General features: G+C 45.4%; 1 protein-coding gene across 2 annotated transcripts in view; it reads left to right on the top strand.

The window, feature by feature from the left end:
- fnip1 (folliculin interacting protein 1) overlaps positions 1 to 18,500 on the top strand; it is a 90,033-nt gene that overhangs the window by 25,755 nt on the left and 45,778 nt on the right. For both annotated transcript variants that reach the window (XM_055643269.1, XM_055643270.1), the window contains exon 2: positions 11,183 to 11,300. In XM_055643269.1, coding sequence (XP_055499244.1) covers positions 11,183 to 11,300 — 118 coding nt within the window. The remainder of the gene's footprint in view (positions 1 to 11,182; positions 11,301 to 18,500) is intronic.

The raw sequence follows: 18,500 nt of genomic DNA, 5'->3' as shown, positions 1-18,500 counted from the left end.
CCAGCTAATCCAGGCAGCAATCTGATCACAGTGGACATTTCTACCATATAATTCTCCCTTGTATTGCTCCCCAGTGTGACTGATGACATTCCGTTTTTCTAACCTACTTTACGTAATTAATGAACTAAACATCTCCGCACAGTTGTAATGACCCAGTTTATTGTATTATAGATCATAGCCTGTGTTCCCCTTGTATTTTTCTAAAACGTGCAGTCAGAAGTATATTTGTTGTTGCCACCCTCACTTAATAAACCTTTACCACCATTTGAGGACCACCACTAAAAATAAGTATGTTTAGTATAGTTTAGAAACATAGCGTGGAAGCAGGCCCTTCAGCCCATGCCGACCATTGATCACCCATTCACACTAGTTCCATCTTTTCATAAGGGATAGGCGCCATTTGGCCCATCACGTCTACTCCGCCATTCAATCATGGCTGATCTATCTCTCCCTCCTAACCCCATTCTCCTGCCCTCTCCACATAGAAACATAGAAAATAGGTGCAGGAGTAGGCCATTCGGCCCTTCGAGCCTTCGATCATGGCTGATCATATTGTAGCCTCTAACACCTGGACCAAACAAGAATATTATCCCACTTTTACATCCGACACCACAGGGACAATTTACAGAGGCCAGTTAACCTACAATCCTGCACGTCTCTGAGTGTGGGAGGAAACCGGAGCACCTGGAGAAAACCCACGCAGTCACAGGGAGAACGTACAAACTCCGTACAGACAGCACCCGCAGTCAGGATCGAACGTACAGACAGCACCCGTAGTCAGGATCGAACCCTGGTCTCTACTGCTGCATCACTCTGCTGCCATAATTCTTAACTATGTAAAAGGAGATTATCCAATTTATTAAATGGTCATGAATGGATTGATTGCTGCGTCCTTAATCACTAATTTAAAAAAATATATATATATTTAGATTTTTTTTGCAAATGAGGAGAAAAATCTCAGTACCAGCCTGTATTGCATAGGATTGTTTGATAAACTACGCCTTATTTATTCTATTCTATTAGACAAAGGACATTGAACAAGTGGCGTTGTGTTCAGCTGGGTGAATGTGCAGGGTTTTTGTTAGCGAGCGAAATGAAAGAGAGTGAGGAGTTGAACTCGGCCAGTGTGGGCTGGGGGAGGCTTCCCCGTGAAGGCATTGGCTGGCGAGGGTCCATGTGGGTCCAGGTGGCACATTGAGCGGGCTCACGTGATGGGCCAGCTTGCCAGCTTGGAGGCAACACGGGGCTGTCTGTCAGAGCTGCTGATTCGGGGGGGCAGCACCCTGATACATGGAAGCCGAAGGTTGTGGGAAGAAGAGCAGAGAGGTGGGGCTGGGGAGGTGCCTGCTGCTGCCTTCCCCTAATCATCCAACTGCCTGGCCATTTGGGAGCAGGGTAGCTGAGTGCCATAAACAAGCAGCAGCTCTGATCTTCAGAAGCAAGTAACCACTTCCAATGCCGTGGAGTGATATCTTTGGCGGAATGATTCTGAAACTAAGCGGCATCTGCTCGTGTCCAAGAGAGTGAAAACCTGGAGGATTTCAAGCTCCTGTGCTGCTTATGCGGTGGAACATGGAATTACCTTTGACTGAGTGCTGTTCTCATCTGTGTGTGTGTGTGTGTGTCACCTGACAGCCCTGTGCTGCAGGATGAACCTAATACACAGCTATTATTAGCAAGGGTGTGCATGCTAGAGAAGCCTTCCTGTGCATTACATTGCTGGACTTCCCAAACAACGATGTTACCCAGGTATTTTATTTTAAATAATTATTCATCTTGATCTTGTGCATTGGATATTCTCTCATTTATTTATGTGTGAGCATTTAAAAACACAAATGGACAGTTTAAATTGTTTGGCAAAGCTTTTCCTGTTAAATCCAACTTCCCTGGCTTGCAGTTGAGAAGGGGGTAGTGAAGCGCAGAAACTTTTAGATGGGATTCCAACAGTGAGAAGGTGTTGTTTTTAACATCTTTTATTTTGTTGAGGTTGTGTAGCGTGTGCTAGGCGTTAAAGCCCAACAGTATAAGAGATGTTCGTCTGGATCTCAGGAGATTTGCGAGACTTCGTAGAATTGGGCAGCATTATCGGGGGGGGGGGGAAGTTAATCTGTTTAAGACACAATGTGGTCGGTCTTCAGATTGTGTCAAAACCTTTTTGGAGAAATAACCTGAGGGAACTTTAGTCTGCAGAGATACACCGTGGAAACAGGCCCTTCGGCCCACCGAGTCCTTGCCAACCAGCCATCACCCTGTACACTAGCACTATCCTACACTCTAGGGGCAATTTACAATTTATTTTTACCGATGCTAATTAACCTACAGTCCTCTACAACATTGGAGTGTTGGAGGGAACCGGAGCACCCATGTAGTCACAGGGAGGATGTAGAGACAGCACCCATAGTCAGAATCGAACCCGGGTCCCTGGCAGCAACTCTACCACTGCGCTACTGTGTATAAACTGTATAACAAATGCTGCTCTTATGCATTGTTTTTAAATCTCTCACAGTTTTAAATCCAGTCGCAGGGTTTAACTCATTTCTGCCAGTTTACAAATTGAAGGATGGTTATCATAGAATTTGGTTGACTGGATCTAACAGGTTTTGCTGGAACTCAATAACTTTGTGTGTGATTTTTGTTTATGCAAATTAAAATGAAAGACATCAGTGCAAGGAAATGGTATTTTTTGTCCCCTCCATTTCTGGCAACCAGCGTACTGTACAGCATACATTCAAACCCTCATCAATAGTATCGTTGTTCTGTCATCACCACATCCTTCAAGCTAAATGTGGGGAAATAGTGGAAGGCACAAGACATCAAGCTACGTATTCCAAAGTACATCATCATCATCATCATCATTGTATGAGGAAATCAAAGAGGAAAAATATTGTACAAGATGCAGAACCTGATTCATTCTGAGGAACATATGATGAGCATTTGACAACCCTAGTTACTCACTGGAGTTTAAAAGGTTGAGGGGGGGAACCTCATTGAAACTTGCAGAATAATGAAAGGCATAGATAGAGTGGATGTGGAAAGGATGTTTCCACTGGTGGGAGAGTCTAGGACCAGAGGTCATAGCCTCAGAATTAAAGGGCGCTCTTTTAGATAGGAGGTGAGGAGGAACTTCTTTAGTAAGAGGGTAGTTAATCTGCGGAACTCATTGCCACAGAGGGCTGTGGAGTTCAAGTCAGTGGATATTTTTAAGGCAGAGATAGACAAATTCTCGATTAGAACAGGTGTCGAGGGTTATGGGGAGAAGGCAGGAGAATGGGATTAGGTGGCAGAGATCAGCCATGATTGAATGGTGGGGTAGACTCGATGGGCCGAATGGCCATATTCTACTCCTATATCTTGTGAACTTGTGAGCACAGCTCCATAGAAACAATTTGAGTGCTTATAACATTTTAATCCAATTCCTAGCTTAATAGCATGCATTTATCAATCTTTTAAAAGAATCTTGATCACTGATCTTCAATGATCAATATTTAGTTTGTTTAGTTTAATTTAATGTCACGTGTACCAAGGTACACTCAATTTCTTAGCCTTTTGAATCTTGAGATAATCTTCAAATAATGACTCATGCCACCCAATGTTTGCCCCTTCAGTGTTACCCAACTCATGAGCTGCGGTAACCTTTATCTATCCGTGTCTTTGTCATTTATTAGGTGCCAATTGGAAATTCTGACCACCCTCCTCAATACTGTTTCAAACCTGTGGCCGTCCAAACCTCTGCTGCCCAAGTGATAACTCCACCAAATCCCGAGCACTTTCCATCCCATTCCATACTGCCGCACCGTGACGCAGCGGTACAGTTGCTGCGTCATAGTGTCAGGGACTCGGGTTCGATCCTGACTATGGGTGTTGTCTGTACGGAGTTTGTGCGTTCTCCCCGTGACGGCGTGGGTTTTCTCCGGGTGCCGCGGTTTCGTCCCACACTCCACAGAAGCACAGGTTTGTAGGTTAATTGGCTTCAGGAATTATTGTAAATTATCCCTAGTGTATAGGATAGTTCTTGGGTATCGCTGGTCGGCATGGACTCGGTGGGCCGAAGGGCCTGTTTCTGCGCTGTATCTCTAAAACTTGAACTAAAACATTGCACACATACATGCATTCGCACGCAAGCACACACCCACGCTCGCACCACGCAAACTGTGCGCACGCACAATCTCGTAAGCCCTGCCACTGACCGACCTCTGTGCGTTCACAAAGTTCTAACTTTTCAGTCATTACAAACTGAACTCTTGATCAGTGGAGACACAAGGACCTGCAGATGCAGGTTTATGAGAACCCCCACCCCAACAAAGTGTTGGAGTAATTGAGGAGTTAGGGAGCATCTTCAGAGGACATGGATGGGTGATGCTTTGGGTCGAGATCCTTTTTCAGACCCTTCTTCTCTTCTTCATTGCCTTGTTTGGCTAAGTGTAAACTCAGTAATTTCCTGCTCAGAAATTTAAGCTGTCACTCAAAAAAATGTAGTTTTCTCCTCGTGTCTTGACCTTCTTCTTCTTGCGTATGGCGTGCACAGCATAAAGTCGTAGGACAACTTGTTCTATTTGATCTTGATGTGAAACTTTGATAATGTAACTGTGAAGCACTTTGGCATATTATCCATAATGTTTGGGACAAAGACTCATCATTAATTTATTTGCCTCTGTACTCCACAATTTGAGATTTGGAATAGAAAAAATCACATGTGGTTAAAGTGACATTGTCAGATTTTAATAAAGGCCATTTTTATACATTTTGGTTTCACCATGTACAAATTACAGCAGTGTTTACACATAGTCCCCCCATTTCAGGGCACCATAATGTGTGGGACACAGCAATGTCATGTCAATGAAAGTAGTCATGTTTAATATTTTGTTGCATGTCCTTTGCATGCAATGACTGCTTGAAGTCTGCGATTCATGGACATCACCAGTTGCTGGGTGTCTTCTCCGGTGATGTTCTGCCAGGCCTGTATTGCAGCCATCTTTAACATGCTTGTTTTGGGAGCTAGTCCCCTTCAGTTTTCTCTTCAGCTAAAATGCATGCTCAGTTAGGTTCAGATCGGGTGATTGACTTGGCCATTCAAGAATTGACCATTTTTTAGCTTTGAAAAAAGTTCTTTGTTGCTTTTGCAGTATGTCTGGGATCATTGTCTTGCTGTAGAATGATCTGCCGGCCAATGAGTTTTGAGACATTTGTTTGAACTTGAGCAGATAGGATGTGTCTATACCCTTCAGAATTCATTATGCTACTACCATCACCAGTTGGGTCATCGATGAAGATAAGTGAGCCAGTACCTTCAGCAGCCATAAATGCCCAGGCCATATCACTCCCACTAACGTGTTTCACAGATGAGGTGGTATGCTTTGGATCTTGAGCCGTTCCTTCTCTCCTCCATACTTTGCTCTTGCCATCACTCTGATATAAGTTAATGTTCCTCTCATCTGTCCATCTTTTTCCAGAACTGTGGTTGCTCTTTTAAGTACTTCTTGGCAAACTGTTTTTGCGGCTAACCAGCAGTTTGCATCTTGCAGTGTAGCCTCTGTATTTCTGTTCATTAAGTCTTCTGCGGACAGTGGTCATTAATAAATCCACAACTGACTCCTGAAGAGTGTTTCTGATCTGTCGGACAGGTGTTTGGGGATTTTCACCCAAGCCACATTCTATTAATCTGTCGACACCAGTTTTTGATAATAGCTGCAGCATAAAATTTAATCTCCATCGAAGAAAATGTCTTTCTTTCACCTGCCTTAATCGATTATCCTTCTCCCCGCATCATGCTGACTATCTTCCCTTTACTCCCTCAGTCGTGATACAGGGATCCATCCACTCCCTCAGTCGTGCTACAATGCCAAACATGCCCATTCCCTCCACAGATAAAGACACTCAGTGCTGGAGTAACACTGGGTCAGGCAGCATCACTGCAGGACATGGATAAGTGTTGCTTCAGGTCAGGACCCTTCATCAGAACCTGGCCCACTGAGTTCCTCCAGCAGTTTGCATTTTGCTCCAGTTTTCAGCACCTGCAATCTCTTGCATTCTCTCACTTTTTTCCTATCCCTGCATCTTTTTTCCTGTTTTACCAGTCATCTTCATGCTGCCTTTGGATGAGGCCAATACTTTGTGCTGTTTGTTTGAGTGCATCACCTGTTGAATTTGCATTTTTCAACCGTCTGTGGAAGGGTCCAGATCTGAAAAGTTACCTATCCACTTTCTCCAGAGATGCTACCTGATCCGCTGTGTTACTCCAGAACTTTATGTCTATCTTTGCTGAAACACATTTAGTTGTGGGTCTTTAAAATGTATGCTACCTCGCACCCACACCGAATAGGGAATGCCTGGATAGAGTGGATGTGGAGAGGATGTTTAAAGCACAAGGCATTGGGGGTTCAGTATTGATGTGGATAGAGAACTGGCTGGCAAACAGGAAGCAAAGAGTAGGAGTAAACGGGTCCTTTTCACAATGGCAGGCAGTGACTAGTGGGGTACCCCAAGGCTCAGCACTGGGACCCCAGCTATTTACAATATATATTAATGATCTGGATGAGGGAATTGAAGGCAATATCTCCAAGTTTGCGGATGACACTAAGCTGGGGGGCAGTGTTAGCTGTGAGGAGGATGCTAGGAGACTGCAGGGTGACTTGGATAGGCTGGGTGAGTGGGCAAATGTTTGGCAGATGCAGTATAATGTGGATAAATGTGAGGTTATCCATTTTGGTGGCAAAAACAGGAAAGCAGACTATTATCTAAATGGTGGCCGATTGGGAAAGGGGGAGATGCAGCGAGACCTGGGTGTCATGGTACACCAGTCATTGAAGGTAGGCATGAAGGTGCAGCAGGCAGTAAAGAAAGCGAATGGTATGTTAGCTTTCATTGCAAAAGGATTTGAGTATAGGAGCAGAGAGGTTCTACTGCAGTTGTACAGGGTCTTGGTGAGACCACACCTGGAGTATTGCGTACAGTTTTGGTCTCCAAATCTGAGGAAGGACATTATTGCCATAGAGGGAGTGCAGAGACGGTTCACCAGACTGATTCCTGGGATGTCAGGACTGTCTTATGAAGAAAGACTGGATAGACTTGGTTTATACTCTCTAGAATTTAGAAGATTGAGAGGGGATCTTATAGAAACTTACAAAATTCTTAAGGGGTTGGACAGGCTAGATGCAGGAAGATTGTTCCCGATGTTAGGGAAGTCCTCAAGGGGTCACAGCTTAAGGATAAAGGGGAAATCCTTTAAAACCGAGATGAGAAGAACTTTTTTCACACAGAGAGTGGTGAATCTCTGGAACTCTCTGCCACAGAGGGTAGTTGAGGCCACTTCATTGGCTATATTTAAGAGGGAGTTAGATGTGGCCCTTGTGGCTAAGGGGATCCGGGGGTATGGAGAGAAGGCAGGTACGGGATACTGAGTTGGATGATCAGCCATGATCATATTGAATGGCGGTGCAGGCTCAAAGGGCCGAATGGCCTACTCCTGCACCTAATTTCTATGTTTCCACTAGTGGGAGAGTCGAGCACCCCTCAATAAAATAAAAGCCTTAGAATAAAAGGACGTACCTTTAGAAAGGAGATGAAGTGGAATTTCTTTAGTCAGAGGGTGGTGAATCTTTGGAATTCATTGCCATAGACGGCTGGAGGCCAAGTCATTGGGTATTTTTAAAGCGGAGATTGACAGATTCTTGATTAATAAGGGAGTCAGGGGTTATGTGGAGAAGGTAGAGGCGAATGGGGTTGAGAGGGAAAGATAGATCAGCCCTGATTGAATGCTGGAGGAGACTCGATGGACCGAATGGCTTAATTTTGCTCCTTTAAACTGATGAGCATGAATATAAATTCTGGATACAGAATGGTGGGGTCAGAAGGTTTGAGGAATGAAGAGAAACAAACTCTCCCAAACTGCCACTCCCTTTTGTTTAATTGTCTGGTATAAAGTTGAGGCCAAACGCAAATTGAAGGAACATCACCTCAAACTTCGCTTGGGCAACTTTACAATCCAGCGGTATGAAAGTTAGTTTCTCTAACTTCAAGGAACCTATGCTGCCCCTCTCTCTCCATCACTCCCCCAGCCAAGATATCCAACTGATTAATTTTACTGTTTGTGCGCCCCGTTGTACTTCCCCTCCTCCATCAATTGTACATTTCCTTGATCATCGTCTGCTTGATCTGTCCTTTTTACACCCTACTTGTTCTGTGTATCCTTCCTCACCCTTCCGTTTCCCTCGCACCTCACTTCCAATCTGAAGAAGGGTCTTGACCCAAAACGTCACCCATTCCTTCTTTCCAGAGATGCTGCCTGTCCTGCTGAGTTACTCCACCATTAAATGTCTATCTTCGGTATAAAGTTGCAGTTTGTTTGGAATTGCAAATTCCAGCAATGTTGTAATGGGTACAGCAAATGAGTGGGCAGCAAATCTATAAATATTACTGATGAAAGTAGTGTTCTATGCAGCATGAATCTCCAGCTTTATGCACTGCCTACATTCTACAGCTTTCATTTAACACAATATGTTGTTTATTCTCTAGGCTAGGCTTGTAATCTTCGGCACTCAGTCCAAGTCATAGTTGAGAATTTTTCGACTAGGAAAAGGAGGATTTCATTTTCTTAGCTAAAACAACATATTTTAGCAAACAGCTTGTTTATAAAACATGTGCCTGATTAATTTGGCACTTTCATTTTCCAAACTGGTTCAAAATGTTCCACAGGATCAGACCTTCCTTGAAACGTCACTAACGCAAAGGTACATGACTATCACGCCCCAAGTCCATTTAAGATAGGCACAAAATGCTGGAGTAACTCAACGGGACAGGCAGCATCTCTGGATAGAAGGAATGGGTGACGTTTCGGGTCGAGACCCTTCCCAAAACGTCATCCATTGCTTCTATCCAGAGATGCTGCCTGTCCGGCTGAGTTACTCCCGCATTTTGTGCCTTTCTTCAGTGTAAATCTGCAGTTCTTTCCTACACCCCACCGCACTAAGTCCATTAACTTTTCTGCGCTCCCAGTGAAAACTCTTCGCTGAAACTTGTCTGAACTGCAGCTTCTCAATGCAGACTACATTCTTGAAGATCACTTGCAAAATGTTTTCAACTTCTGACAGTGTAATGGTGGGTGGGGGCGGTGGGAGGAGGTGGAATGTATTTTTACTTTCCCTGACGGTTGTAATGCAGAATTGTAAAAAATAAAATTTCTATGATGCTGATATTTAGTTTAGTTTAGAGATACAGCGTGGAAATAGGCCCTTCAGCCCACCGAGTCCGCGCCGACCAGCGATCCCCGCACAACAGCTCTATCCTACACACGAGGGACAATTTACCATTTTTACCAAAGCCAATTAACCTACAAACCTGGACGTCTTTGGAGTGTGGAAGAAAACCGGAGCACCTGGAGAAACCCCACGCAGATCACGGGGAGAACGAACAAACTCAGTACAGACAACACTCGTAGTCAGGATCAAACCCAAGCCTCTGCCACTTAAACTATTTGCTCTTTTTATGAATGATTTCCTTGGGTCTCAATATAAACAATCTCTAGCAGTTTAAATAATAAAACACAACCCAAGGAAAATAGGCAAGAAGTTGTGAAGACTTGTTATTCCTTTAGCACGTTATATAATGTACTGAATTAAAATACATTGACGTCTGTGACTATATCGTTGTAAGTATATGTTGGACTAGTTAGGTGTAAAGTTTTGAATCGTCCTCTATCACCCATCCCTGTCTAACCTTGTGTAATTAGGAACTGCAGATGCTGGTTTACAGCAAAGAAAGACACAACATGCTGGAATTACTCAGGGTCAGTCTGATGAAGGTTTTCAACCCGATATGTCACCTATTCCTTTTCCCCAGAGATGCTGCCTGATCCGCTGAGTTACTCCAACATTTGTGTGTATCTCCCATTTATCCTTTCTTTGGTTTTCAACCAAATGAAGCCTTGATACATTCTTGCCAACCCCCATGCAACCGAGAACAGTACAGCACAGGGACAGCACAGGGACAGGCCCTTCAGCCCACAATGTCCGTGCTGAACACGATGCCGTTAAACTCCTCCGCCTGCACGTGATCCATATCCCTCCATTCCCTGCATATCCAAAAGCCTATTAAATGCCACTCTGCATCTACCTTCATCACCATCCCAGGCAGCACGTTCCAGGCACCTACCTGTTTTAAAAAAAAAAAAAAAAAAAAAAAAAAATTGTCTCGCTCATCTTTAAATTTTGCCCATCTCGCCTGAAATCTACAGTGGTGCAGCGGTAGAGTTAGTGCCTTATAGCGCCAGAGACCCGGGGTTGGACAGGCTAGATGCAGGAAGATTGTTCCCAATGTTGGGGAAGTCCAGAACAAGGGGTCACAGTTTAAGGATAAGGTGGAAATATTTTAGGGCTGAGATGAGGAAAACATTTTTTACATAGAGAGTGGTGAATCTCTGGAACTCTCTGCCACAGAAGGTAGTTGAGGCCAGTTAATTGGCTATATTTAAGAGGGAGTTAGATGTGGCCCTTGTGACTAAAGGGATCAGGGGGGGTTTGGAGACAGGATACTGAGTTGGATGATCAGCCATGATCATATTTGAATGGCGGTGCAGGCTCGAAGGGCCGAATGGCCTACTCCTGCACCTATTTTCTATGTTTCTATGTTACGATTGCTGTTTGTACGTTCTCCTCATGACCGTGTGGGTTTTCTCCGAGTGCTTTACTTTCCTCCCACGCTCCAAAGACGAAGAGGATTTTAGGTTAATTGACTCGGTAAATTGTAAATTGGCTTCAGTGTCTACGATAGTGCTAGTGTACCGAGCGAACACTATTCGGAGCGGACTTGGTGGCCCGAAGAGCCTGTTTCCATGTTGTATGTCTAAAAACGATGCCCTCTGGCCTTTGAACTTTACATCCTGGGGGAAAAGATTCTGACTGTCTACCCTATCTACGTGTCTGGTAGTTTTGTATACTTCTACCAACTTGAAATAGGATTCCAGTATATTTCTAGTGACCCATGTCCAGATGGGAATAGCAGGCTGCATTTGACCTGCAGAAGATATTGTACGGGCAAGATTAGAAAACGGATTGCAAAGATGTTGTGATCAAGTGTTCTGGGATGCTGTGCTCAAGCAGAGTCTGATGGGAAGCTATAAAAAGCATGTAAATGGAGATTTCTGTTTTGGTTGTAATTATGAATGACTCTGTGACCATTCTCTTCCAAGCTGGCCTGCTCCCGAGTTCAATCCCAGCCAGATCAGGCTGATCGTCTACCAGGATTGTGAGCGGCGAGGCAGAAATGTACTGTTCGATTCCAAGAAAACGGAAGAAACTTCATCTTCAGTAAGTCTGATTTTTTTTTTTTTTCTTTTCCTCTTTATCTAATTATCTTCCGTGATTATGGGCGGCACGTTGGCGCAGCAGCAGAGCGGAGAGGTTGCATGCAAGGTTTGGTGTTGGGTAGGCTGCAACTCTTCAGAACTGCGATGTTGGGGCTCATGACTTCACTAATCTCAGCAGTCCAGAGCATCCTTTCAGGTAACACGGTAACATTCACCAGGGCGGCACGGTGGCGCAGCGGTAGAGTTGCTGCCTTACAGCGCCAGTGACCCGGGTTTGTTCCTGACCAAGGGTGTTGCCTGTACAGAGTTTGTACGTTCTCCCGTGACCTGCGTGGGGTTTCTCCGAGATCTTCGGTTTCCTCCCACACTCCAAAGACATGCAGGTTTGCAGGTTAATTGGATTGGTATAAATTGTATTGTATTCATTGTATTGTATTCAAATTTATTGTCATTGTCTCAATTAGAGACAACTAAATTAATTTCCCTTTGCAGTCAGTATCATAAAAATAAATAAATAATAAATATTAAAACATATTAAAAAAAATAAAATAGAATTTAAAAAAAAAAAGCACAAACACAGAAAGTCCACGACACAACATAACACAGTGGCACCAAGGTGAGGAAGGCACCATAGTCCAGCCAGCCTCCCATCCGATCTTCCCAGATGTTCATCCGTGGTCGGGGCCTTCCGAGCACCCGCAGTCGCCGCCCCGGGCGGCCCGATGTTCAGGCCCTCACGCCGGGCTGGTGGAACGCCGACGCCGAACCCCGACGGTGAGCATCCTCCTCCTCAGCAGCCTGGACCTCCCGATCAGCCGCCTCCCGCTGCCGGAGTCTGCAGCTCCTGAGTCCGCAGGCCGAGCCGGGCAGAGTCGCAGGACCCCGCGTTGTTAGTCAGCGCCGCCCGCGTTGGGAGCTCCGCAAACCGCAGCTCCAGGATGTCGGTGCAGCAGGTCCAGCACTCCGGGCTCCAGACGGCGACCCCCGGTAAGGCATCGCCAGCCCCGCGATGTTTCAGCGCTGTCCCGCCGCTGCTGGAGCTCCGGTCGATCCCGGCAGGAAAGGCCGTGCCAATCCAGGTAGGTAGGCCGCTGTGGGGGGAGGGAGGGGGGGGCGAGGACGCGACTCGAATAATAGTCGCGTCCTCACCAGGAAGCGGCTGAAGGACGGTATCCCCCGCACCGTGCCCTCTTCCCCCACATAAAAACATTTAAAAAATCATAAAAAACACACTTCAACATAACTAAAAAAACAAAAGAACAAAAAGATACCCGGCTGAAGGTGGAGGCTGCTGGCACCAGCGTCACCGGAAGTACAATATGTAACATTGTTCCAAGTGTATGTAGGATAATGTTACTGTGCGGGGATCGTTGGGCGGTGCGGACTCGGTGGGGGCCAAAGGCCTGTTTCCGTGCTATATCTCTAAGCTAAACTAAATTAGTAAGGGTGTCGGAGGTTATTGGACAAAGGCAGGAGAATGAGGCTGAGATGTAAAAAATAGATCAGCCATGATTGAATGGCAAATTAGACTTGATGGGCTGAATGGCCTCATTCAGCTCCTAGAACTTATGAATGCTTCGTGAATATATGCATACACAAATCTCTGAAGAAAATTCAGTTTTTAATACACATTGATGACTGCTTTGGAGCCACCTCCTGCACCTACACACAACTGACTGACTTCATCCACTTCACCACCAACTTCCATCCGGCACTCCAATACACCTGGACCATTTCCGACACTTCCCTACCATTCCTTGACCTCACCATCTCCATCGCAGGGGACAGACTTCTGACCGACATACATTACAAACCAACTGACTCACATGGCTATCTGGACTACACGTCTTCCCACCCTGCCCCCTGTAAAGACTCCATCCCCTACTCCCAATTCCTCCGCCTATGCCGCATCTGTTCCCAGGATGAGACATTCCATAACAGGGCATCGGAAATGTCCTCGTTCTTCAGGGAATGGGGATTCCCCTCCGCCACCATAGATGAGGCTCGCACCAGAGTCTCATCCATACCACGCAACACTGCTCTCTCTCCCCATCCCCACTCTCGCAACAAGGGCAGAGTCCCCCTGGTCCTCACCTTTCATCCCACCAGCCGGCAAATACAACACATAATCCTCCGCCATTTCCGCCACCTCCAACGTGACCCCACCACTCGCCACATCTTCCCATCTCCCCCCATGTCTGCCTTCCGCAAAGACCGCTCCCTCCGCAACTCCCTTGTCAATTCTTCCCTTTCCCTCCCATACCACCCCCTCCCCGGGCACTTTCCGTTGCAACCGCAAGAAATGCAACACCTGTCCCTTCACCTCCCCCATCGACTCCATTCAAGGTCCCAAGCAGTCGTTCCAGGTGCGACAAAGGTTCACCTGTATCTCCTCCAACCTCATCTACTGCATCCGCTGCTCTAGATGTCAGCTGATCTACATCGGGGAGACTAAGCGTAGGTTGGGCGATCGTTTCGCCGAACACCTCTGCTCAGTCCGCAATAACCAACCTGACCTCCCGGTGGCTCAGCACTTCAACTCCCCCTCCCATTCCCAATCCGACCTCTTTGTCCTGGGTCTCCTCCATTGCCAGAGTGAGCAACACCGGAAATTGGAGGAACAGCACCTCGTATTCCGCCTGGGCAGTTTACATCCTGATGGCATTAACGTTGAATTCTCCCATTTTTGCTAGCCCTTGCTGTCTCCACCCTTCCTTAACCCTCGAGCTGTCTCCTCCCATCCCCCCCGCCCTCGGGCTCCTCCTCCTCCCTTTTTCCTTCTCCTCCCCACCCCCCATCAGTCTGAAGAAGGGTTTTGGCCCGAAACGTCGCCTATTTCCTTCGCTCCATAGATGCTGCTGCACCCGCTGAGTTTCTCCAGCAATTTTGTGTATCTTCAGTTTTTAATACCCCTTTTTTGTTTGGGAGGTTTATTTGAGGGGGGAAAATAAGCCACCCATTGTAAGAACTTAGTTCTGCATTATTTTTAAATTGGGTCGGAAGCCTTCTAACAGAAAACCGGACGAGATAATGTCCTAACTTCTGTTTCCTTATCAAAAATTATAATCATCTGATCTCTGGAACAGCTGCCAACCAACCCCGAGTGCTCCACCTCAATGTCACACGATTTTCATTGGCAATCACGAGGATTTATGACATTGTATTATTGGGAAAAGGCAATGAAAGCTGCTGAGGAGGAATTGGTCATAAATCATCTGTGACTTGTGCTTGGACCTGGCCAGACCTGGAGAAAAACTGACCACACGTGTGGAAAAGATGCTCGAGTGTGTATTTTCTCCACAGAATAAGCTGCTTGCCTTGTGGTTGGTTTATTAATTGGGCAGAAACTTGAGTCATAATATTTTACAATTTAATATAAATCGAGAAATATGATGGGGCGAAATAGTGGCGTTGCTGCCTCACATTCCCAGAGACCCGGTTTTGACCCTGACCACGGGTGCTGTCTGTAGGGTGTTTGCACGTTCTCCCTGTGACCGCGTGGGTTTTCTCCGGGTGCTCCGGTTTCTTCCCACACTACAAAGATGTGCAGGTTTGTAGGCTAATTGGCTTTAGTGCATTGTCCCTAGTGTGTAGGATAGTGCTAGTGTACGGGCTGATCGCTGGTTGGTGTGGACTCGATGGGCTGAAGTGCCTGTTTCCGAGCCTTATCTCTAAAACCTGAAGTAAAGTCAAAAGACTCAATGAGTGGAAGTTAATCCACTGTCCATTGTTCAATTAAAATAGTGACATTGAATTTTTGGAGTCTGTTTCCGAGAGCAAACATGATAATAGTTTTGTAATGTTGCAAACATCTTTACATTCTCCAGAAGCGCTTGCAGCCATGAAATCAAATGTTAACATTGACATGGCAGTAAAGCAGAATCTCACAAGCAGTTAAAATCTGAAGTTTAAACACCATAATGGCAGTATTCTCTGCCTTGCCCAGTCCTGGATGTTTTTTTATATCATGTGACAACGAGATTTTGTTCTGGTCTTTGTGCAGTTCAGTCCCATGAGCTGTTAAGGAAGTCATATGATGATCATCCAGCAGGATGACGTGTGTTTGTAACTCTTGTTGAGAAAATGAGACTAAACATCGCAGAAAGAAGGGTGTAGTTGCTGACATGTGAATGGAAATGTGATTCTAAACTGAGGAAATGTTTGTCCCGAATATAGTTTTATAATGATGGTCACTTGGGTGGATGTTTTGAGCAAGAATTGATTTCCACCCTCGAGTATAGAAGTGGGGACGGTACGTTACAGTTTCACGAGACATTTGTGAGGCTGCGTTTGGAGAATTGTGTTCAGTTGTGGTCACCCTGCTGTGGGAAGGATGTCATTAACCTGATTGGGGAAATTTACAAAGATGTTCCCAAGACTCGAGGGCCTGAGCTGTAGGGAGAGAAAGACACAAAATGCTGAAGTAACTCGGTGGGTCGGGCACATCTCTGGGAAACATGGATAGGTGACATCTTGGGTAGGGATGGGAGGTGTCTATAGGGGGGGTGATTGGGTAAGCTGGGACTTTATTTCTTAGAGCACAGAGCGTGAGGGGTGATAAAATCATGAGAGTTGATGGGGGTGAATGCACAATGCACAGTCCTTTTCCCAGGGTAGGGGATTCAAAAACCAGAGGAAATAGATTTGAAAACGAGAGATGAAAAAGGTAATAGGATACTGAGGGGCAACTTTTTCCACTCAGGGGGTGCTGGGTATATGGATTGAGCTGCCAGGGGACGTGGTTCAGGCAGGTACTATAACATGTAGTGGGTATGGGTTTGGGGAAGGGAGGAGGAGAGGGAGGGAGGGAGAGAGAGAGAGAGATGAACAAAACACACAGTGCTGGAATAACTCAATGGGTCGGGCAGCATCAGTGGAGAGAATGAACAGAAAATATTCTGGGTCAGTAACCTTCTGCAGACTCTGAAGAAGGGTCCCAATCTGAAATATAATCTATCCATGTCTCCACAGATGCTGTCTGATCTGCTGAGTTATCTCAGCACTGTGTGTTTTCATTTAGGCAAGAATATTATGGGATTAGATGAAGCAAATGGATGAAGATGCTGAGTTTAGTTAAAGGGATAGAAGATAAGATCGTTTCCACATACATTTGAGGTGCTGGACAGATTTGTTTCACTGATGACGTGTCTTGGTTAGTAGATGAAATAGTTGAGGAACCTCAGAATAAGAACGGATGAAACTTTGTGATGTTAGGAAATTGAAAATCAGTTTCCAACTTGTGCATCAATTTTCAGCAGTGGTCAATACTGCAAAATAGGAAAACTAGTCAACGCAAGGCAAGTAGTCGGCATGGACGGCATAAATAAATTTGAAGAATATAAATTTTGTATATTTACATTTTTTGTAATTATTCCATTATTTGAGAAAGGTGAGGGAGAAGTGAGATGCATGGGGGAGAGAAACTAGGAAAATAATAGCATGGGGAAGTTATTGTCAACTCTAGTAGATTAGTTTCAGTACTGGTAAATGATTCTAAGACCACATCCATGGCCAGGTCTATTTTCAGCTTTGATCGTCATTACAAGTTGCCTTTCATGACGAACCTTTGCTGAGGTGTTTTCATAATTGGCTACTGAATACAACACATTTCACACAACACTTGGGCATATTTCAATTTCAGTATAATGCAAACTGATTTGAATAATCATGTGCTTTTAGCATTTTAGTCAATACGGGAATTGAAATGACCAACTCTGTGTCTTGAGGTTTAGTTTAGATACGGTACAGAGATGCATCATGAAACCAGGTTCTTCCACCCACAGAGTGCTTGCCGATCATCGTCACCCATTCACACTAGTTCAAAGTGACCCCACTATCGCCTCCCATCCTTGTATACTATTTTACATAGGCCAATTAACCAACCAACGCACACTTCTTTGGGATGTGGAACGGAACCGGAGCACTCAGAGATTTTAGGTTGATTTAGTTTAGAGATACAGCGTGGAATTAAGTCGTACAACCCACGCCGACCAACGATCACCCTGTTCTATCCTGCACAAGACAGACAATTTACAGAAGCCAATTAACCGACAAACCCGCACGTCTTTGGGCCGTGGAAAGAATCCCGAGCACCTGAAGAAAACCCACGTGGTCACGGGGCGTACGTGCAACCTCCACACAGACAGCACCCAAGGCCAGGATAGAACCCGGGTCTCTGTCGCTGTGAGGCAGCAGCTCTACCAGCTGCGCCATTGTGCCCCACTGGGTTGTGTTTGCCCAGACTATTCCCTTGGAGTGCAATATGTAGCAGGATTTAGCCAGGAGTGTACGATGGAAATTATTTGTTGGGAAATACCACTGCTTGAGATTCTCCCCACCCACGCATATGAAATCCCGACATGCTACACTTGCGCGCAGCTGCTTGCTGGACGTTTGCTAATTGAGCTCTGACATTGGACATCCTCAGAGTTCAGGAATAGAAACTGAGCTGTGTTAAATTGCCTGCTCTTTGAGAGGAAACTGTTCAAAAAAAAAATACTTCACCAGTTTAGTTTAGTTTGTTGTCTCGTGTACCGGGGTGCAGTGAAATGCTTTTGTTGCGGCTAAGCAGAAGAAAGGCTGCACGTGATTACAATCGAGCTGTCCACAGTGTACAGTTCAGGATAAAGGGAATAACGTTTAGTGCAAGATAACGTCCAGTAGCGTCTGATTAAAGGTAGTCCGAGGGGCCCCAATGAGGCAGGTGGCAGGTCAGGACCGCTCTCTAGTTGTTGATAGGATGGTTCAGTTGCCTGATAACAGCTGGGAAGAAACTGTGTACGAAGGAACTACAGATGCTGGTTTAAACTGAAGATAGACACAAAATGCTGGAGTAACTCAATGGGACCTTTCTTTAGACTCTCTGAAGAAGGGTCTCGACCCGAAAGGTCACCCATTCCTTCTCTCCAGGGAAGAAACTATGCTGAATCTGGAGGTGTGCGTCTTCACACTTCTGTGCTTCTTGCCTGATGGGACAAGGGAGAAGAGGGAAACTGGTGTGAGATGGGGCCTTGATTATGCTGCTGGCCTTGCTGAGGCAGCAGGTTAGACTTGGCACCATGACGTCTCCTTTGATTTCAGTGGGAGAGAGAAGATACAACGCGTTAAGTTAGTATTTTTGGAAGCTTTATTTAATTGTCTGGTTTTTATTTGCAAGTTTAAATTTTATATATAATGTATTAATATTTGATATTTCAAGATT

The sequence above is a fragment of the Leucoraja erinacea genome, chromosome 11 (assembly GCF_028641065.1).
Source record: "Leucoraja erinacea ecotype New England chromosome 11, Leri_hhj_1, whole genome shotgun sequence".
Classification (NCBI taxonomy): domain Eukaryota; kingdom Metazoa; phylum Chordata; class Chondrichthyes; order Rajiformes; family Rajidae; genus Leucoraja; species Leucoraja erinaceus.
The sequence above is the reverse complement of the archived record's forward strand: the minus strand, read 5'-3'. Positions and strand labels throughout refer to the sequence as shown.